This window comes from Bombina bombina, chromosome 4, assembly GCF_027579735.1.
Source record: "Bombina bombina isolate aBomBom1 chromosome 4, aBomBom1.pri, whole genome shotgun sequence".
Classification (NCBI taxonomy): domain Eukaryota; kingdom Metazoa; phylum Chordata; class Amphibia; order Anura; family Bombinatoridae; genus Bombina; species Bombina bombina.
This window is the reverse complement of record NC_069502.1, coordinates 908,242,960-908,266,720: the sequence shown is the minus strand read 5'-3', so window position 1 is coordinate 908,266,720 and position 23,761 is coordinate 908,242,960. Positions and strand designations below refer to the sequence as shown.

Here is a 23,761-nt window from a genome sequence, read left to right as displayed (position 1 = left end):
AGCTCATCAGAGTAAGTTTTGTGTAAAAAGTTATACTCAGCTGCTGCCCAGCTGCAGGTAAAAAAAAAAAAAAATGAAGAATTGAACAGCAGCCAATCAGCATCAGCAGTGCTGAGGTCATGAACTCTTTTACTGTGATCTCATGAGATTTGACTTAACTCTGAGATTTCATAGCAAACTTCCTTGAAACTGAATAGGGAAATAAGATGAGAGTGCACGAGGCTCAACCCCTTAGCTGTCCCAGGACAGACAGACTGATATGCTGCTTAGAAGTCCTTTACAATGGGATGTGGCTACTGAGAAACTTTTGAGGTAAAATATCTTTCTTTTTTACACAGAGATATTCAGGTGATATTTTCTAGTCAGCTTTTTACAGCTATGCTGCATCACTTTCAAGTGTTTCAACATTTGGGTATTATGGCCCTTTAATCCCAGTAAAAATTAAAATGAAACCTATAATGTTATTTTTTTACGTAAATAGAACTATTTAAATGTGTTAATATTATATTTAATATATTTAAATATAATATTTACATTCCAATAAAGAAGAGCTGAAAAGTTGATCATATATAAATGATTAACCAATTATATAACTTTATAATTACATAACTAAATCAGTAATTTTCTGCTACAACTAAAAAAAAAAAATCTGAAGTTATTATTATAAAAATGAAACTTTTATGTAGAAAACCATGATTTAAATTGAGTGTTACTGACTAGTGATTTAAATGTTTAAAGGGACCCAAACATTTTGCTTTTGTGATTCAAACAGAGCATTCCATTTTAAAAATGTTTCCAATTTACGTCTATTATCAAATTTGCTTTTTTTCCCATTATATTCTGTGTTAAAGAGATACCTAGGTAGGCATCTGGAGAACTAAATGTCAGGAAATAGTGCTGCCATCTAGTGCTCTTGCAAATGGATAACATTCTTGCAAAACTGCTGCCATATAGTGCTCCAGAAATGGGCCGGCTCCTAAGCATAAGTGCCTGCTTTGTAACAAAAGATACCAAGAGAACAAAGACAAATTGATAATAGAAGTAAATTGGAAAAGTTGTTTGAAATCGCATGCTCTATCTGAATCATAAAATAAACATTGTGTGTATTTATCCACCAATCAGCAAGGACAACCCAGGTTGTTCACCAAAAATGGGCCGGCATCTAAACTTACATTCTTGCATTTCAAATAAAGATACCAAGAGAAAGAAGAAAATTTGATAATAGGAGTGAATTAGAAAGTTGCTTAAAATTTCATGCTCAATCTGAATCACGAAAGAATTTTTTTGGATACAGTGTCCCTTTAATTTAGATAAATAATGAACATAACACCACAAAACAATTTTATTTTATTTTTAAATAAAAATACAACACCTAAATCTTCAATCCACATCCTATTGATACATTAAAAATGAAAATGATCTAGTAAAAGCAGAACCAATTAAGGATTGTCTCAAATCCAGCTGGCTCTTGTAGTTGAAAACACATACAGGATGTATTGCAACATTTATTTGGCTTTTGTGGATGCATAGAAATGTAAAAGTGTTACTGGAGCCATTGATCCTCTGAAGGAATTTAAAAAAAGACTGAAACTCAAACACTTAAAAAAAAATAAAATGCCAGTCTGATAGTTCTGAAAGGATTCATGTGAATAATAGGATGGATCTTTCCCTATAAGTGTTTTCTCAAACCATTCAATTCCAAGCATAAGAACCCTTGGGAAACAAGTGTCTTTTTGCAAACTGGTTCCTAGGTAGCAAAACCTTAGTGAATGATGTGCTTTACTCTCCATACCCTGTGGATTAGGGATTGGTAAATGTGCTGATAGTGCTGTTTATTTATTTATAATTTTGGACAATAAAATATTGATAAGACGCAGGCGGCTAACCAAGATGGTCGCATGCAACTGAAGCTCCTCACGCAGGCTGGGCAAATTAGCTCATAACCACAGACAACAACGGGGCACAGAGATATAAAACCTCTACCTGAGTATTGGAATACACAGAGAACGTCCGTGGAGATTTTGGTCCCGATCCGCATGCTATTACGGACACTATCTGAGCCATCTACAACTGCGCCACGAGGCCTTTAAGCTCCGCGCTACAGTCAAGATGTAACACAGACCTCTACTCAAGTCCACAAACCGATCCGGATCGCCTAACACAACGGAAACAGGTGAAATGTCTAACTTTATGATAGAGGCGACAATGCTTACACTAGTTGCTGTTTAGTTTACTAACTAAAAATACGGAGCAGACAGCGTTTTAAGATCCACCTTATCCATATGTCACAAGGCCGAAATTTAGCAAAGGGGATATTTTTTCTACTTTAAATATACGCATGTAATCCAATGCCATATTAGGCCCACACACATGAACTGAAATACTGCATTTGGGCTGAAGTACCTAACTTACATCGTTTCTCAGGCTTATCATATATCTATCTGTGAGACATAGGTTGCAGCCACTAACCGAACTGATCTATACAGCAAAGTCCACGCTGACACCCTGACTCATCTCTACACACATCAGATGTAATCTCCCTCCTTATAGACAAAAGTAGAAATTTTTCTGCAGCTGTGACTTGTTTTTTGTTCTCCCTGTGGATGGACACCAGACGCTCAAATCTAAAACTGAGCAGCTAGCTGAGAAGAACACCCTCCTATCCCTCTTCCCACTGTTCTAAGTAGCAGTGGGTCGAATCCACTACCTTTTCCCGAGATCGCTCTGTGAGGGCAAAATCCCCAGGGAGAGGTGTTCAGACTTACCTAGTCTCCTCCATGCTATATAATAAATATAATTGAACACCTACCAAAAACCTCTATGATGTCGCAGAGAAAATTGACCAGAAGTGATAAATCTCAAAAACTGCCTTTAACAACCCAGGGAGCCATGAACTCTTTTTTCAAACAAGCTGACAAGCAAAAAAGCAATAAAGCTCTAGACACCACACTAAGCTCACATGATGAAAGCTCTTGTGACGCTGCGGACCCCATGTCAGACTTACAACCTACAACTGTAAATGTTGGAAAAGATGATATTATTACTTATGGTGCTATGGAAGCTCTGATAGAACAGGTCAAAACTTGCATTAAAAATGAGTGCGCAGGTTTGAAGAAGGATATTTCGGACTTGTGTTATAGAGTTGATACTTTAGAAGAGCACGAATATATATCATCTCAGAAGATTGCAAATCTGTCCTCTAAAGCCTTTCAACACCATCATCGTATGACAGACTTAGAGGATAAATTAGATGATTTAGAAAATCGCTCCAGAAGGAGCAATCTACGCTTCAGGGGAATTCCTGAGACCATACAAAACAATGAGATACAAGATTATCTACAGTCTTTTTTTGCAGACCTGGTAAAGAACAACTCTGGCACTCTATCTGACATCATCCTAGACAGAGCACATAGAGCCCTACGTCCCAAGCCATCAGACAACTTACCCCCTAGAGACATTATTGTACATTTTCAAAACTTCCATCATAGGGAGACTATCTACAACTATGCAAGGAAACAATCTTCTATCCAGTTCCAGGGTCACCGAATTCAGATATTCCAAGACTTATCAGCAAGAACACTCCAAAAGAGAAGGGATCTCTCCTTTTTAACCTCCCATCTACGTGCTTTGAAGATCCAGTACAGATGGGGATTCCCAACTTCAGTTATTGCTGTTAAAAATGGGAAAAAAATTGAATGCTCCTACCCACAGGATGCAGAGCATTTTTGCCAACAGCTGGGGATTCCACTACCTGACCCCCAAACCTCTACTGTGCAATCCTCTACATCAAGTAAACAGGAAACCTCTAAATCGCAAAGAAGACCCTGGATGGACACTACAATTCCCCTAAACAAGCGGCGACAAACCAGTAACGAGGAAGATGAGGTTCAACCACCCTGAAGGAGACACGTAACTATGTGTGATTGCCTATGCTGACTATGCAACATTTGTTTGTAGACTTTTTTTTTCCCTTTTATTTCAGGTTTACAAGGAACTGTTTCCAATCACCCTTCAAGCTATATTACACCAGACTTTCTGTGCTTAAGGGATCTCTCCTCTATGTTTTATGTTCTATGTTTTGAGGAAAGAGTTCCTAAATGTTCATCATGTTTGGATGTGTTTTGGTCAGTTATTTTGTCATTCATAGACCGCATGTTTTACACATATACACCTATGTAACTATATGATAATAGTCATGTTTATATTCAGTAATACGATATAATAGTTTATGATTGAATCGTTAAATGATCCCATAAGCTTGCTGTTAACTGTTAATACAGGAATAGTCTCAACCATTACTGAATGTGAAGGTCCAACTTATTCTCTATCTCACTTACTACTATATCTCAAACAGAGATAGTAGCCCCTTAAATGTCTTAAATTTCTTCAATAGATTAAATGCCTTAATCCCTAGAAACTAATTAGACATTATCCTATCCATTATCTGCATACTTTATCTTGCGAAACAAAAACTGCTTTAGATAATAATACTACAGAAATACCCACTAGATTCACTTGTTTTTCTGAGTTTATAAATGTAAGATATGCCCTGTTGATGCAAATTATGCCACCTTGGTTCCCCAGAGTGAATACAAAAATACAAGAATGTCTTGTTCTATAGAAAATTTTATCCTGTTCATGATTTTGTTACGTAGATATCTGTTTATATGAAAGTTTTGCTTAGATCCGAACGGACTTGACAACATATACATAATATACCCCCTATCCCCTCTCCCCTCTTTACCCCCCCCTATTTTCCCCACCCACCCTCTTACCATTCCATGTGCCTCCTGTACGTTCATCACAATACACCAGTGGGCATTTGCCCAGCTTGCCCAGAAGCCTCCACCAATTCAATTCAATTCCACTTAAATTCTCCTACCCCTATTCTATACCACCTTACTAAACTCTTACCCATACAATTTCCATTCCATTTTCATACATTGGTTCCCCTGTACAAATCTCTAGTTCCTTTATTTTAGAGGACACACACACTCATAATCCTTTGCAATGACTACCCATCCATATGAAGGATTAATATCAATAGCTACCCAAAATGTGAAGGGATTCCTATCAGCTGAAAAACGTTCAATTGCTCTCCATGACTTTTACAAGAGAAATCTTGATATCGTTATGATTCAAGAGACACATTTTAAAAGAAACCATGAGCCTACACTCTCATCCAAATACTACGATAAACACTACTTTAGTTCAGGCCTTACCAGACATAACGGTGTATGTACCCTATTTAGACGCAATACTTCTTTTGACCTACTACAACAATTCAATGATCATGAAGGTAGAATTTTAATACTAGTAGGACTCTACTATGGTAAGCCTATTACTCTCGCAAACATATACGCCCCCATCAGACCCACCCCCTGTTTTTTCAGAAAAGTTACCAACAAACTCTTAGATATTGCCAAAGGCCCAATCATCTTAGGTGGGGATTTTAATTACCCTTCGGACCCCATACTGGACACTTCAACAGGTCACTCCTACCTAAGAAACTCACAGATTAAGAACAATAACACATCTCTCCACACACTGAAGCTGTTTGATACCTGGAGAATGGTACACCCCTCCATCAGAGATTACACATTTTTCTCTCACCCGCAAAAATCTTATACCAGACTCGACTACATATTCTGTGACCAAGCCTCATTGACGAATTTGGTCGACTCAAAAATCTCACACACTACATGGTCAGACCATAGTCTAGTTAAATCTATCTTTAAATGGACGAGTAAACCTAGCCACAGTTTAAACTGGAGATTAAATGAATATATTCTCACAGACAATGAAATCATAGACCAACTCATCAAATTTACAGACGAATATTTTGTATTTAATATATCTGCAGACACGAACACTGCAAACAATTGGGAATCCTACAAGTGTTATATTAGGGGAGTTATCATACAACTAACAGCGAAACTTAAAAAGCAGAGATCCGCTCAATTCGACACCTTGTCTCACTCTCTAGAGAAAAGCGAAGCTATACATAAAAAAGACCCAAAATCCCCACAAAAATTATCCACAGTCATGGAAGCTAGGGAAAGCCTTAATAAATTCCTGGTAGAAAATGCACATATGCACGCCCTGACAACAAAAGCTAAATTCTATGCTGAATCAAACAAAGCCGGAAAATTGTTAGCCAGATCCTTAAAAAAAAAAAGAGGCTTTCCTCTCATATCCAATCTATTAAACAAAGTACAGGAGTAGTTTGCACTAAAAACGAGGATATAGCTGACAGCTTCGTTACATACTACACCTCACTATACAACATAAACAATACAAATGATCAGGGGAATAGAGACAAACTACAAACGTATTTAGACTCTATAGATGTTCCCTCTATCCCTGAAGAAGACGTGTCTATGTTGGACTCCCCCATCTCTTTACTAGAAGTGGTCAACACGATTAAATCCATGCCCAATGGAAAATCACCAGGTCCAGATGGCCTTACAACCAAATTTTACCAGTTATTAATAGGTAACCTTGCCCCGCATTTACAAGAGCTATTTCTCTCCATTGACCAGGGTCTTACATTCCCCCAATCTCTTTTAAACGCAATGATAACAGTAATTCCGAAACCGGATAAACCCAGAGATCATGTTAGCAACTATAGACCGATTTCTCTCTTAAATGTGGATATTAAAATATATGCTAAGATCTTAGCTAATCGTCTTGCCCGAGTCCTACCGAAGGTCATCCACCCTGACCAGGTGGGATTCGTTAGTGGCCGTGAAGCAAAAGACAATACCACTAGACTCCTACATACATTATTAACCTCACACGAACAAACAAGCCCCCTAGTGATGCTGTCTACTGATGCTGAGAAGGCCTTTGACAGGGTCAACTGGCATTTTATGTGGTCGGTCCTGTCGAAATTCGGCCTCTCAGACATATTCTTGTCCAGAGTACAAGCCTTATACCACAACCCTCGAGCCACTATTAAGGTTAATGATATAATATCACAATCTTTCCCTATCTCTAACGGCACCAGGCAAGGATGTCCGTTATCCCCTCTCCTATTCGCTCTCACGGTAGAAATCTTAGCTATTCAAATCAGAAACAATCCGAATATTTTGGGAATTAAGGTAGGTAACATCCAACAAACATGTCTCCTGTTTGCAGACGACATCATTTTCACTCTGCAGGCACCACTAACTTCCATTCCAGCCCTGATAAGAGATCTGGAGAGTTATAAACAATTCTCCAACTATTCAATTAACATGAATAAGTCGAGTATTATCCCCATCCACATAAACTCAATGGAAATGGACTATATTTTATATAAAACTCCCTTCCCTGTCGTAAATACCCTTAGATACCTAGGACTAAATATACCAAAGAACCCTAAAAATTTATTCCAAGAGAACTATATTACACTTCAAACTCATGTCTTCTCCTTATTACATACATGGCATAAACAAGGACACCTTTCCTGGATAGGCCGCATAAACACAATAAAGATGATGATACTCCCTAAATATCTATACATATTCCAAGCTCTACCAATATCACTACCGAGACACTACCTTCGTACTCAACAAAAGATGCTCGATTCTTTTATTTGTGCTTACAAAAAACCAAGGGTGTCAAAGAATTCTATGTATTTATGTAAGGAGGAAGGTGGCCTAAATGTCCCAAATTTATTTCAGTACCACAAAGCGACACATTTAACACGAATAGTCTCATGGTCTCACAACCCCACCTCCAAACTATGGATCCAAATGGAAGCTGCCTCCCTTGGCTTAAGCGGGATGCGAGATCTTTGTTGGCTCCCTAAATCATCCAGACCCCCCATAACTAAGGCTAATGAATGCGTAAAAACTACCTTAACCATATGGGACTCTCTTATTCGAAACCCAAACACTCTCTCCACCCCAATCTCTCCAATGACTCCACTGTTAAACAACACCCTTTTTTTATCCCAACACCAGTTTAAATTTGAACCAGAAGATTCTTCCCTGAAAAATATGCCTATATTCTTACTCACAGAAAACTCCCAAATCAGGGATAGAATTGCCTTAAGGGACTCAATAGGCTCTCCCTTCCACTGTTGGTTTCCCTATCTACAAATACGCCAAGCAATCATGGATAACCCTCATAAAAATGATTGCCTCCGCCCGCTTACCCCATTTGAGAAGCTATGCAACTCAAAAGACACTCAAAAATCCCTTCTCTCTCTCACACATAAATTCTTAAGAGCTATACACACACCCAAACTACCCTCATATACCACCAAATGGGAAAATGAGCTTCGAGTTCAGCTCCCAAAAGACACCTGGCTAAAATGTTTTAACACAGTCCACTCCTCCTCCTCCTCACTCATTCTGACCGAACTTAATTATAAGATCATCTCACGCTGGTATCTTACACCTCAAAAATTGAATGAAATATATCCAGGAGCTAACTCGAGCTGCTGGAGACGATGCGGGGAAGTGGGCACACTTTCCCACATATGGTGGTCCTGTAATAAAATGACCACTTACTGGGCTCAAATCGAGCGCAGCATCAATCTTACATTGAACACACAGATATCCCTTTCGGCAACCATGATCTTACTAAACCAAATCCCTAGATTGGAATGTATCTACCGGAGGAAACTCCTTCAACTGATGTTAACTTGTGCTAGACGCGTTGTCCCTCGGTATTGGAAACAAGCTCATCCCCCTACTTATGAACACTGGGTGTCAGAAGTCACACACATACTAGCTTTAGAGAAGAGACATTATTGTTTTATAGGAAAGAGAGATTTTATACTAGATATAATTTTCCTATGGGAACAAAGAACACCATGACTTTACAAAACCGACCCTTTTTAACTGCTAAATACCACAAGCTCCATAATCCTTCAAAGTATGTATTTCATTCTTTGCAAGGATCAACTGCAAAGGAATTACATGGAACCACACTATAATATACTATATTATTCTATAATTTATCTCTATATATTTTTATGTTTGTCTACTTCCCCCTATCCCCTACCGTCACATGCCCGAACCCCTCTCCTACTCCCCCTCAGTCCTCCCTCCCCCTTCTCATTTTAAGACACGACAAAGACTCAAGGTAGCTGGAGAATGTTTGCTGATTTAAGCTGTCAAAATTTTTTTTTTTTTTTTATCCAGGTTCTACCTAAAAAAAAAAAAAAAAGGGAAAAAAAAAAGAAAAAAAAAAATATTGATAAGACGCAATATCCATTAAAATTCGGTAATCAAATGTTATTTCCGGTTTTCAAATGTTACTTTGGTTTTCAAATGTTCATAATTAGATTGAATATCCACATTCAAAATTTTAAATGTAAGATTCCATTTAACAAATACTATTTGGAAGTTCAAAAGTTTATGTGGTAGGGAATTTAGTAAATTGATACATAATAGATACCAATATATATCGAATCAGAATTTTTCTATTTCGAATATTGCATAAATTTAATATTAATTTTAAAAAGAGAGCATTAGAAAGACTATTACAAATATATTGATTCAAATTTTGCAAATTCGAATGTTGCATAATTCGAATCAAAATATTAGAAAAATTTGAATTGAATATTACATTTAAAGAAAGTATTAGAAATACTATTACATTAAACAAATGTTAGAATATTGAACAAACATTTGAAATTTGAAGCCAACAAACAAATTTGTTAAAATTTGTTTCCTTTTTTACACGTTGCAAAGCATTCTCCCATCCCTACTGGGGATTAACAAAGAAGCTCCTGAAAGCGCAGACTTTCTAACCGTTATAGATCTTGCAGGATTGATTTAGATTTGAAGGTCTGCCAGCTCCTCTATCTAAGGCAAATGTTTTAAAAAAACGTTATTCTGCTAGGTTACGATCATGACACGCAAGAACAACTCCATCCATCAGGGTCCCGCCCACAAATCCCATCATCTCCTGGTGCCGGTAATGTTGGGAGGTATAGTAAAAGTACATCCTGGTACCAATATTACTAAATATTTTGGACCCCTGGAGATGTTATATTTTATCTTTAAAGGGACAATTACATTTAAAATTATAATTCCCCATTGAACTTGCTTGTTCGGGGTGATTGACAGGTCCTGATGTCATGCAATCTGATATTTTACTAAAGCGATGCTGCATAGCAAGAGGTGATTGTGAGAGGAAAGGTCATCTGGTTGAGAACTTGTCCGATGCAGCTTGATAAATGTCCCTTTAAGTCGCTTATTGTCATACAAGCTTGTAATTACAAGACATTTCTGCTGTGTTGCTATAGAATAACATATCAGCCAAGTCTTATTTTTTAATCAAATTAACTTTCTTTTTACTGCAATTAGTTAACAATAGACAAGCTCCTCCCCCCATTTGATTTATTTGGAGTAGCCCATCTGGGCTTTAATCAACAGACTACAATGCTAGCCACTATCGTAAAGTTACTATTAAATGCATTGTTTTCTAGTTGTCTGATAAAGCCAGTTAGGGACAAATATGTAGAAGCGTTAGCCTTGATAAGTCTGCAGAGTGCCTTCAAGTTCTAAGAATTTGAAATTGCTCCGTTTTCAGAGCTAAATTACATGAACAGGGGCAAAATAAATAAATATTTTGCAAAATTGTTTCATTGTTTATAACTAAACATTTTATATACAAATCTCAAGGTGTTTACTGTCCCTTTAAAGGGACATGAAAGTCAAAATAAAAGCTTACATTGCTCATGTACAGCATAACATTTTAAGAGACTTGTCAATTTACTTTTATTATCACATTTTCTCTTGGTATCCTTTGTTGAGAAGTATAGCATACTTAGGTATGCTTGGGAGCTGCAATTCACTACTGTAAGTTAGCTGGTGATTGGTGTCTACACACATATGCCTCTTGTCAGTGGCTCACCAAATGTGTTCAGTTAACTCCCAGTAATGCATTGCTGCTCTGAAACCTACTTTTTTAAAAGTTATATATAGTTAGTTATGTACAGTTACAAATAGTGTTCTTTTCACACTTTCATCTCCCTTTAAAAAAACAGCAAAAAGTCTACATAATGTTTGGTACACAAATGAATTTGTTTCGCCCTGTTTGCCTATGTACGTTACACCATCTTGTTTATAGCTTTGTTTTAAATGTTGCCTTTTCACAATTGGTCTTAAATTAACCCCCTCCCGTCTGGACTTAAATTGACATCACACAATTGTTCATACGATCGTGTGATGTCAATGATGGGATTTCGTCGGGGGGGGGGGGGGGTTGCCTATGATGCTAGGCACGCACTCTAGCCCGCAATCCCATTAAGAGAACGCTCAGAGGCTTCAGGATAGCCAAATGGCTAGGACTTTCTAAGCCAGCCTAAGGGTGCTAAAGCCCAGCACAATTAGGACAGTGTGGAACGTCCTAACGGCTGGAAGGGTTAATCACTGTACACCTGTGTTCTCAGACAGGATCTATTTAACGAGCATACTACCCAGCAAATCTTACTGACTGACCAACTCATTTTTAAGCCAATATTAAGATTAGCTGATATTACAAAAAATCTATTTTTGTTGCACAAATTATCATTAAATAAATTTATGTTATCAATTTGTGCTTTGCATAGCATTTATAAATAACAGAACATGATATAATATTGCAAAGTATCACACTACTCACACCCAGCTTCTTCATAATGATGGTAAAGATTTGTGTGGAGAACACTGCAGACCAACGTTAAAAATTATGCTGGGATTTTTTTCCCCAAAAAAAAAATTTGGTATCTGTGAACTACATTCATTTTTTTTAAATAAAAGTCCATGCTAAAACACCTGGGATGTACAAACATCAAACAAGATAGTAAAAAATAGTTGTTTCAATTTGAGTAACAATTTAGCTATAAATTACTTATACACAGTCAAACACACTATGCAATATTCTCAGATACGATTCCTTATTGTTATATGGGATACAAACTGGATAACAGAGGAACAAGTCATTTTACTTTTACGGTCAGCGCTTACCTTTGAAAATCGAGCATTTATCCATTTGGTAAAAGTTTTCTTTTGTACATCATTATGCTCATCTGTAAATAAAAAGAAAAGAAAAAAATGACTAAAAAAACACAGCTTTGGGTTGAAGATTTACTCAGCTGTATGTACTGATTACACATTACAAACAGATCTGATCCCTTGTAACTCAGACGATTATTTACTGTACTTACATATCAAACAAGTTAAAAATCACACTTAAAGGGACATGAAACCCAAATATTGTTTTTCATGATTTAGAAAGCGCATGCAATTTTACTAAACTTTCCAAATTACTTCTATCTAATTTGCTTCATTATCTTGATACCGTTTGTTGAAAAGCATATCTAGACAGACTCAGTAGCTGCTGATTGGTGGCTGCACATAGATGCCTCATGTGAATGCCTCACCCATGTGCATTGCTATTTCTTCAACAAAGGATATCTAAAGAATGAAGCAAATTAGAGAAGTTTAAAATTGTATTCTCTATCTGAATCATGAATTATTCCGACAGTTGTTTACATAAAAGTTACCTTTGTTCTCTATTCGAAAATAAAGGTTAAAGGGACACTGAACCCAAATTTTTTCTTTCATGTTTCAAATAGAGCATGGCATTTTAAGCAACTTTCTAATTTACTCCTATTATCAAATTTTCTTCATTCTCTTGGTATCTTTATTTAAAATGCAAGAATGTAAGTTTAGATGCCGGCCCATTTTTGGTGAATAACCTGGGTTGTTCTTGCTGATTGGTGGATAAATTCATCCACCAATAAAAAAGTGCTGTCTAGAGTACTGAACCAAAAAAAGCTTAGATGCATTTTTTTTTCAAATAAAGATAGCAAGAGAACGAAGAAAAATTGATAATAGGAGTAAATTAGAAAGTTGCTTAAAATCGCATGCTCTATCTGAATCACACAAAAAATGTGAGTTCGGTGTCCCTTTAAGAAATAGTTTAGTGGTTTAAAAAGAAAAACTGATAATATAAGTTTATCTTATTTTTAGTATTTTGTTATTTTGTATAATAAAAACATGTGATAGGTAATAATTATGCAAAATGTATCAGCTTTTGAAATGCTGAGGTGCAAACTCACATAAGCAAAGCCTGCAACTACAAATTTAAAGAGACAGTAAACACTCTATAATTACAGAGTGCGATACCGCAAATTTTTTGGTGTTTTTTACGCACCCGCTTTAGTGCATAACTTGTAATCTTGGCTTTAATCGACCGACAACACTGTCATAAAGTTAGTATAAAATGCTTTGCTTTGAAGTGGTTTTCTGATACAGCCAATTAGGCACAGATATGTAGCAAAGTTAACCTTGAGAAGTCAGCAGTATGCATTTCAATTTCTGAGAATTAGAAATTGTTCAATTTTCAGAGCAAAGCTACATTAAAAGCGGGCAAAATATAGAATGAAAATATATTGCAAAGTTGTTTCAAAATGCACAACTAAACATTTTATATCAAAATCTCAAGTTGTTTTCAATCCCTTAAAGTAGCAGTTCCTGCTTCTTATCCTATCTCCTACCTCAGAGGCAGCAGAGATAATAAATCACCAGAACTTCTTATTTCAGAATGACTGACATGTCCTGCTCTTGTATGATTGGCTGCACAAGAGCAGAGGGGGCAAGTTTGTCACAATTGACTGTTGCAAGGGTCTTCCAGGGCTGTAAAAGCACAGGTTTCTCTATCAGCTGAGAGACCACACTATTTCTGCATTCCAGTTAGCCAAGCAACTGCATGCAGTATCTTATCTTTTTACCACTGCAGAGGCCAGTCACTGATAGATATGTAGTAGGGTTAGCATTGTGAAATCATCAGAATGCATTTCCATTTTGTAAAGGGAATTAGAAGGAAAAAAAGGGGGTTTAAAGAAAAGGGGCAAACTAAATAATGAACGTATATTGCAAAATTTCTTGGAACAATAATTAAATATGTTACATGCCTCCCAACATTTCCCAGAAGCTATCCGCAACAGGGAGATAAGGGGAACTTGTGGGTTGTGTGCTGTAGCGCACTGGTGTTTGGTGGGTGAAGCCATAATAGCAGGGACAAAGCAAAGAATTTGCTGTGGGCAGGATGTTTCATGGGCAGAGTTAGGCATTTACCATGACTGTCGAAGCTGCGGGAAGGACAGAGGGTAAAGCACCAAACATGACAATTTCACAGAGAGGTCTGATATTATATTACAAACCTAAAATGTTTTATGTCTTTTAAGGTCACTAGATTATAACCAGATGTCACACTGCTTTATTGGTGGATAGTGACACATCTGTAAAGCACAGGGTGGATAAAAATCAATAATTTTTAACACCTTAAGGACCGTGAAGTCCATGACCATATACGTCGCGGGTCGTTAAGGGTTTCCTTGCTAACAACGCAGGTTATGCCCCAAGCGGCCTATTGTACCCTCCCTTCACCCTTCTGGTAACAGGAAATATTACGGTTTCGCTGCTGGTGGGGAGACCACGCTATTAGTAATGCAATCCCCATTAAATGAACAGCGACGTCCTTAAGAGGTTTAATAATAAAAAAAGATACTAAACCAATTTTTTTCTTTCATGATTCAGATAGAGCATGTAATTTTAAGCAACTTTCTAATTTGCTCCTATTATCAATTTTTCTTCATTCTCTTGGTATCTTTATTTGAAAAAGCAGGAATGAAAACTTAGGATCCGGCCTATTTTTGGTTCAGCACTGTGGATAGCGCTTGTTGATTGGTGGCTACATTTAGACATCAATCAGAAAGCGCTACCCAGATGATTTAGCTAAAATGGGTCGGTTCCTAAGCTTTTATTCCGGTTCTTCAAATAAAGATAGCAAGAGAATGAAGAAAAGATGATAATAGGAGTAAATTAGAAAGTGACTAAAATTGAATGCTCTATATGAATCATGAAAGAAAAAAATTGGGTTTAGTGTCCCTTTAAGCACATATGACACAAACTAACCATTTACAGAAAAAAGCACCACACTGTGTAATTCGAATATACAGAGTTGAATGTGCATTTGATTCACACCAACGTATTATGTAAAGGAATTTTCTCTACAAGAACAAAAAAGCATTAAGAGCAATTAGGCATTTGTAATCCAGAGGGCAAAATTCCCTAAATTCCTTATTGGGAAATCCACCTCCAGAATAGAAGCAGTAACAATGCTGTTAAAAACACAGTTGCATCATGTGAACTGTGTCATATCTGGAAAGCAGCAAGTAAAGAGATTGTAGAGCTTCAAATGGATTTAATCTGGCTGTGAAATAAGTTTTGATTACTACTTAGGTCAAATGGCTGGAACATTTTCATAAGATAAATCCTCTCAGTGGCTATATTTAAATAAATATATGTACACTGTGTAGATAGATAGATAGATAGATAGATAGATAGATAGATAGATAGATAGATAGATAGGACAGACAGATATAGATCATAGATTTTTTTCCCCCCCAACTTAAATATTTTATATTAGCAGGATCTTTAAAATAACTCCACCTGTTTAAATTGTACTTAAAGGGAAACTGAACAAAAAAATCATTATTCAGATAGAGCAGACAATTTTTTAAGCAACTTTCTAATTTACTCCTATTATAAAATTTTCTTCATTCTTTATTTTAAAACAAAAATGTAAGTTTAGAACCCGATCCATTTTTTGTTCACAACCTGGGTCGTGCATGCTAATAGCACCAATAAGCAAGTGCTGTCCAGTGTTCTGAACCAAACATTGGCTGGATCCTTTGCGTAGATGCCTTTCAAATAAAGATAGCAAGAGAACGAAGAATATTTAATAATGAGTAAATTAGAAAATTGCTTGCTCTATTTAACTCATGAAAGAAAAAAAATTGGGTTTAGTATCCTTTAAATTGACATAACAGTGCAAATGTGTGTGTTTTTAAGAACTTTTGTATTGTCCTGTTGCTAGCATATAACTAGAGATGGGTGAATGTTTCTAAAAATTCGAAATTTAAAACGAATTTTGATACATTCGTTCAAATCGAATTTCGAATGTTTACATAACATTCTAACATTCTATTTTTGAATTTTCGTTTTTGAATTTTTCAATAAAATTCCAAAATGTTAGTTCGAATAATAGAATGTTTAGCTATGTATTCATTCAATTTCGAAATGTAATATTCCAATTCGAATGTGACATTGGAATTTGAAATAGTAATTCTAGTCTAGAACTGTGTTTAATAAATGTAATATTCGAATTTGAATGCTACATTCGAATTCGAAATAGTATTTCTAGCCTAATACTGTGTTTTTTAAATGTAATATTCAAATTTGATGTGACATTCAAATTCGAATGTAACATTCGATTCAAAATAGTATTTCTAGTCTCCAACTGTTTAATAAATGTAATATTCGAATTTGAATGCCAAATTTGAATTTGAATGTAACATTCAAATTCAAAATAGTATTTCTAGTCTAATACTGTGTTTTATAAATGTAATATTCAAATTTGAATGTGACATTCGAATTTGAATGTGACATTCGAATTCGAAATAGTATTTCTAGTCTACAATTGTGTTTTATAAATGTAATATTTGAATTCCAATGCGACATTCGAAAACTGTAAATAACATTCGATAATAGAATTTTTAAGAATATTCGTTCTTATCAACATTCTATTAATGTAAATATAATTTCTACAATAACATTTGTTCTAACATTCAAATTCGAATATAAACACATTCGCCAATGCCTAATAACTTTCATGTTCACTTAAGTAGCTAAACACATATCAATCATACCATAAGCTGTAGTAAATGGTTGGCACATTGGGGAAATCTGTAAAATGGCCTAGATTACAAGTTAAGTGCAAATATATTAGCGCTATTGTACATTTGAGGGACACTGAAGTAACATTTTGCCTTTCATTAATTAGATAATGCAGACCATTTTAAAGGTACATGAAACCCAAAAATTTCCTGTCATGATTCAGATAGAGAATACAATTTTAAACAACTTTCTAATTTACGTCTATTATCTAATCTGTTTCATTCTCTTGGTATCATTTGTTGAAGCAGCAATGCACTACTAGTTTCTAACTGAACACATGGGTGAGCCAATCACATTCAATATATAAATGTAGCCACCAATCAACAGCAAGAACCTAGTTTCTCTGCTGCTCATGAACTTGCCTAGATAAACCTTTCAGTAAATGATAAGAGAAGGAAGCAAATTAAATAATAGAAGTAAATTGGAAAGTTGTTTAAAATTGCATTCTCTATCTGAATCATGAAATAAATGTTTTGGGTTTTATGTCCCTTTAAGCAACTTTACAATTTACTTCTATTATCAAATTGCGCGCAATCTTGTTTATATGTACAATTTATGAGACACCAGCTCCTACTGAGCATGTGCAAGAGTTCATAGTGAATATGATGTATATGAGTCTGGGATTTACTTATGGCTGTCACATGATACATGGGGCTGGCAAAAGGAAGACATTTCAAATTTAAACAGAACTAAAAAAAATCTACTGCTTATTTGAAATTCAGAGTAAATTCTATTGCATTACCTTTTTGTTATGCATTTGTTGATTATGCAATTCTACTGTATATAATGGTGCTTTAACAATGCTCAAGCATAATTAATGGTGCTTCTATTTGTGCACTCATAATACAAGTCCTAACTTCCTGTCGCTCAAGCAATAGTATAGAGTGTTAAATCTGCATGTAAGATAGTGCAGATGCGCTACTGCAAACATGCTTCTATTTCAAATTGAAATGCACTATTCAGAGTTCAATTTTGACCTTTCTATCCATTTGAAGGGATATTAAACCCAATTTTTTTATTTCATGATTCAGATGAAACATGCAATTTTAAGCAACTTTCTAAATTACTCCTATTATCAATTGTTTATCGTTCACTTGCTATCTTTATTTGAAAGCAAGAATGTAATCTTAGGAGTTGGCCCATTTTTGCCTCAGCACCTGAGTTGTGCTTGCTGATTGGTGGCTAAATGTAATAACTAATCAGCAAGCGCTATCCATGGTGCTGAACCAAAAAATGGGCCGGCTCCTTAGCTTAGAATGATTCCTGCATTTTCAAATAAAGATAGCAAGAAAACGAAGTTGATAATAGGAGTAAATTAGAAAGTTGTTTAAAATTGTATGATCTATCTGAATCATGAAATCATTTTTTTTAGGTTTAATATCCCTTTAATTACATAAATAAATAACAGAATTTTTCAAAGTATTACACTGCCCCCAGATGGCTATTTCATAATGCCACCCAGCTGGCAACATTTTCCGTGGAAAACAATTTGTAACATTTGTCATAATTTGCCGATGTCATAAAACTGCATTATACATCCTACCTCCGATTGTAATCTCTCCCTTTTACTCCCTATGATCAGAACACACCTGCACCAGGGAGAGGTTTTCTTGTTTAATTTGGAAGTTTAATATATAATTCAGTGAATGGTATCCAATATCACTCAGGAATTATATGGAGCCTTAAAAACTAATTACAATCATTTTAAAATGACAGTAACTTTTTATATATAAGCAGATTTATATATATAATAAAATATTTTAAATATTTATTTTGCCTGTTTTTATGTAATTTAGCTCTAGAAACTGAGTATTTTAAATCTCAAGAATGTAAGTATTCTTGTATCCTGTGAGAGAAGCAGTGCACATCCATAGTGATATTGTCGTCTTCCAATCTATTCCTGAGGGATTTTTCTTTTTATGTTTATTTAAAGGGACATTCCAGTCAAAATTGAAATCTACGTGGATTCATTACAGTTTTGAAAAAGAAGCATTTATGTAATATACATGTATTAGCAAAAATGCTTCTAATAAAAGCTATAGCTGTTTTAAGAGTGTATTTAAGTATGCACCATGCACCAGCATTATCAACACAGCACTTGCATAGCGAGCCTAAGATGCTTGTACCATCTGATAATGACTACATTTGTTAATTGCCAACATAATACAAGCCCCACTGGCACTCTGAGCAGGTGCAGTATTTAAAATGCTGGTGCACTGAGAATATCTAGTTATGCTTCACATGCCCGTGCAGAGAAAAATGTTAACACTAAAACAGTGATAACGTTTACTAGAAGGAAAAGCTAACTCTTCTGCTTTTGATTGTACAAGTTAACCTAAAGTACAGCTGTCAAAAAGCCAGCAACGTCACTGATCTGTGAAAGTGCACTGCTTTTGTCAGCAATACGTATGTACCAAGATGGTGGAGTCCAATATAAAGATACAAAGCTTTACAGTCTGGCTTCTGCAATAGGTTAAAATAAGAGCTGTGGGTACAGGAGGAAAACAAATAAAATGGTAAGGAGTAGAGAGAATATGGCTGCACCTCACTGACAAGGCGAAATGATCGTCTGGGTTGCCACTTCCTTTGTTCAGGGGAGATTCCTGGTATTTCAGAGCTGGGATGACCTTGTTAAGCGGGATCAGACATATATACTTCTGGAATGTTTTCCACTGTGAAAAAGACAATTGCGCAAAAAGAAGCAACTCCTCACCATTAGGATGTTCTATGCTGTCCTAAATGCTCTGGGCTTTAGCACCACTAGGAAGGAACTATTACATGATGCTTTGCTTGCATTGAAACAGACAAATGAGTTCCGGCAGGAAGGGGTTAATCTGAGAGAACTATTTTGCATTATAAACATCTTAGAATTCAAGTGGTGACATTTAAATATTACAGCCTAAACAGGTTAAATGTGACTTTTATTTCCTTGTGAATAATATAATCACATCCTCTGTTACTAACCCAGATGTCCACATAAAATAAAATTTATTTTAATTCAGCTAAGCAGTTGCATTAACATGCCTTGTTGGTTTGTCAGCATGAAATAAAAGACAGAAAATTGTCTCATTTATTGGATGCACAGAAACCTCTTGTCATGTGGACTAATTTATTGTATATGCCAACCAATAAAAATGAATTTAGAGCTAAACAGACCACGTGAAAAAAATTCTAATTAAAATTCTAATTTTGGCTATAGTTTAGGTGAGGCAAATCCTGGAAGCTAGACGGGCATGGCTTCTAGAATTGTTCTGGTGGATCTTTAAATCAAAATAAATATTTGTTTTGATATATATATATATATATATATATATATATATATATATATATATATATATATTTAATCGTTAATAGAAGAACACTCACAGGATTTAAAATAAATAATCCTCAATTATGATAAAAGTCAGATGTCAAAGTTTCGGCTTAACTTCAAGCCTTTTTTAAGACATGTTTTGTTAGTAACATGAATCAAACATTATAGAGTTGCTTCCAGGCCGCACTCCCAATCGGCTAGCGTGCACAAGATATACAGCAGAGCTTGACAAACCCAGGAGCCTGGGAGCCACTGGCTCCTAGAATTTTACCCCTGGCTCCTAACTTTTTGGGTTACTCTCCATATATTTATATACATATCCAACTGTCTGGCTCCTAAAAATATGCCTGGCTCCTAAATATTCTTACTGGCTCCTAATTTTTGAACATATTCGTCAAGCACTGATACATATATATATATAAAACATGGAAGGGAACTGCACTCCAAGACCGGACCAGGTACACATCCTGTGACTCAGCAACATCCAGCCCTGGGTGCTAAATAGCACTCCAAAAAAGCTGTGATGTTACCAGAGCCACAGGCAGTTAACCCCAGTCCGGAATGGGTGCAAGAAACAAGGGGGATTACAAACAAAAAGTAATACAACACATAAAAACACCCAGCACTCACCAGCTAGCTCACAGCTAAGATAAAATCACAACTGGAAAGGTTAGTTACCGCATCTGGCCAAATGGGAAAGCTCAGGCACCACGTCAAGGTCCTTTCCACTGCCTGAGTCCCTAACACAGCCACACCATCATGCAAGCTCACAAAGCCAAACAGACTGAGAACAAAGAAGGGGTGCACAGGTGGATGTAATCACCCAGAGAAAATACAAAACATGGAAGGGAACTGCACTCCAAGACCGGACCAGGTACACATCCTGTGACTCAGCAACATCCAGCACTGGGTGCTAAATAGCACTCCAAAAAAGCTGTGATGTCACCAGAGCCACATGCAGTTCCCTTCCATGTTTTGTATTTTCTCTGGGTGATTATTGAGACAAAATCCTAGGAATCCTGATCTTACTCCATGAGTAGCCTTTGGATTCACACCAAAAAAAATATTTACGCCATATCTTATGATAGATCTTCCTGGTGACAGGCTTTCGAGCCTGAATCAAGGTATCTATGACCGACTCAGAGAAAACCCGCTTTGATAAAATCAAGCGTTCAATCTCCAAGCAGTCAGTTGCAAAGAAATTATATTTGGATGCTTGAATGGACCTTGAATCAAAAGGTCCCGTCTCAGTGGCAGAGTCCATGGTGGCAGAGATGACATGTCCACCAGGTCTGCATACCAAGTCCTGCGTGGCCACGCAGGCGCTATCAAAATCACCGAAGCTCTCTTCTGTTTGATTCTGGCAATTAGACGCGGAAGGAGAGGGAATGGTGGAAACACATAAGCCAGGTTGAACGAGCATCTATCAGTACTGCCTGAGGATCCCTTGACCTGGATCTGTAACGAGGAAGTTTGCCGTTCTGACGAGACGCCATCAGATCCAATTCTGGTGTGCCCCATAGCTGAACCAGTTGAGCAAACACCTCCAGATGGAGCTCCCACTCCCGCGGATGTGACGACTTAGAAAATCTGCCTCCCAGTTCTTCACCCCTGGGATATAGATCGCTGAAAGATGGCAAGAGTGAGTCTCTGCCCATCGGATTATCCTGGAAACTTCTATCATCGCCAAGGATCTCCTTGTTCCCCCCTGATGATTGATATAAGCTACAGTCGTGATGTTGTCCGACTGAAACCTGATGAATCCAGCCGAAGCCAGCTGAGGCCACGCCTGAAGAGCACTGAATAGCGCTCTTAATTCCAGAATATTTATCGGTAGGAGGGCCTCCTCCCGAATCCACAAACCCTGTGCTTTCAGGGAATTCCAGACTGCACCCCAGCCCAGTAGGCTGGCGTCCGTCGTCACAATAACCCATGCTGGCCTGCGGAAACACATTCCCCTGGACAGGTGATCCTGTGACAACCACCAAAGAAGAGAGTCTCTGGTCTCTTGATCCAGATTTATCTGAGGAGATAAATCTGCCTAATCCCCATTCCACCGTTTGAGCATGCATAGTTGCAGTGGTCTGAGATGCAAGCGAGCAAACGGAGCTATGTCCATTGCCGCTACCATAAGTCCGATTACCTCCATACACTGAGCCACTGACGGCCGAGGAATGGAATGAAGAGCTCGGCAGGTGGTTAAAATCTTTGATTTCCTGACCTCCGTCAGAAATATTTTCATGTCCACCGAATCTATCAGAGTTCCCAGGAATGGAACTCTTGTGAGAGGAATAAGAGAAGAGAACTCTTTTTCACGTTCACCTTCCACCCATGAGATCTTAGAAAGGCCAACACTAAGTCCGTGTGAGACTTGGCAAGTTGGAAAGTCGATGCTTGAATTAAGATGTCGTCTAGGCGCCACTGCTATGCCCCTCGGCCTTAGGACCGCCAGAAGGGACCCTAGCACCTTTGTGAAGATTCTTGGCGCCGTGGCCAACCCGAAGGGAAGAGCCAAAAACTGGTAATGCCTGTCCAGAAAGGCAAACCTGAGGAACTAATGATGATCTTTGTGGATAGGAATGTGTAGATACGCATCCTTTAGTTCCACGGTAGTCCTATATTGACCCTCCTGGATCATTGGTAAAATAGTCCGAATGGTCTCCATCTTGAAGGATGGAACTCTTAGGAATTGGTTTAGGATCTTGAGATCTAGAATTGGTCTGAAGGTTCCCTCTTTTTTTTGAACCACAGATTGGAGTAGAAACCTTGCCCCTGTTCTGTTTTCGGAACTGGGCAGATCACTCCCATGGTAAAAAGGTCTTCTTCACATAAACTGAGTGCCCACAAAAAATTAACACCTCTTCTCTTTACCCTTCCTGCTTAGAGCCAGCAAAGAGAATGACTGGGGGTGGAGTTAAGGGGGGAGCTATATAGACAGCTCTGCTGTGGTGCTCTCTTTGCTACTTCCTGTCAGCAAGGACAATATCCCACAAGTTAGGATGAATCCATGGACTCGGTACATCTTGCAAAAGAAAAGGCACTCCCTATCTCCCAATTTAAAGGGGTAACAATACCGATAAAGAATGCAGAGACATGCAAATGTCAGAAATGGAAAGAAAATTCCGGCAGAGGGGATACCAATCAAAGATCCTGAGAAATAGCAAATAAGCTACAGTGGAGGTTTCACAGCAGGAACTACTACATGGTTCGAAAAACAGAGAAACTGAAGACAGATTGACCTTCACCACAACGTACACTATGGGCAAAGAGGGTATTGCAGATACTCTCAGAAATAACGAACCTATTAACCACAGACAAGGATCTACGCATTTTGGAATATGGCACCACCCAGGATTGGGTACCGTATGGCCACCTCACTCAGGGACCAGCTAATCAAGACGGACCATAGATGATGCTACAACAGCTAAACCTGGCTGAATACCAAGCCGGGCTGTTTTCGCTGCTTGGGATGCACTACCTGTGGGGGGCTTACCACAGGCAATTTCTTTAATCATCCCTATTCGACTAGAAAATTCAAGATCCGACACAGGGTGACCTGCACCACAAAATTCATAGTGTACCTATTACACTGCATCTGCGGGATGTTTTACGTGGGCAAGATGGTGGATGACCTCAGAACCAGAATGGCCAACCACCGCTCGGCCATACAGGCAGCTCTGGACAAGGGAACCTCTGACCAGCCTTTAGTAAGATACTT

The 23,761-nt window shown here is 37.3% G+C and overlaps 1 protein-coding gene across 5 annotated transcripts in view; it reads right to left on the bottom strand.

Annotated features, from left to right (window-relative positions):
• The window catches only part of UTRN (utrophin), a 1,395,536-nt gene that overhangs the window by 1,196,293 nt on the left and 175,482 nt on the right, over positions 1 to 23,761 (bottom strand). For all 5 annotated transcript variants that reach the window (XM_053711837.1, XM_053711835.1, XM_053711836.1 and 2 more), the window contains one exon: positions 11,952 to 12,013. In XM_053711837.1, coding sequence (XP_053567812.1) covers positions 11,952 to 12,013 — 62 coding nt within the window. The remainder of the gene's footprint in view (positions 1 to 11,951; positions 12,014 to 23,761) is intronic.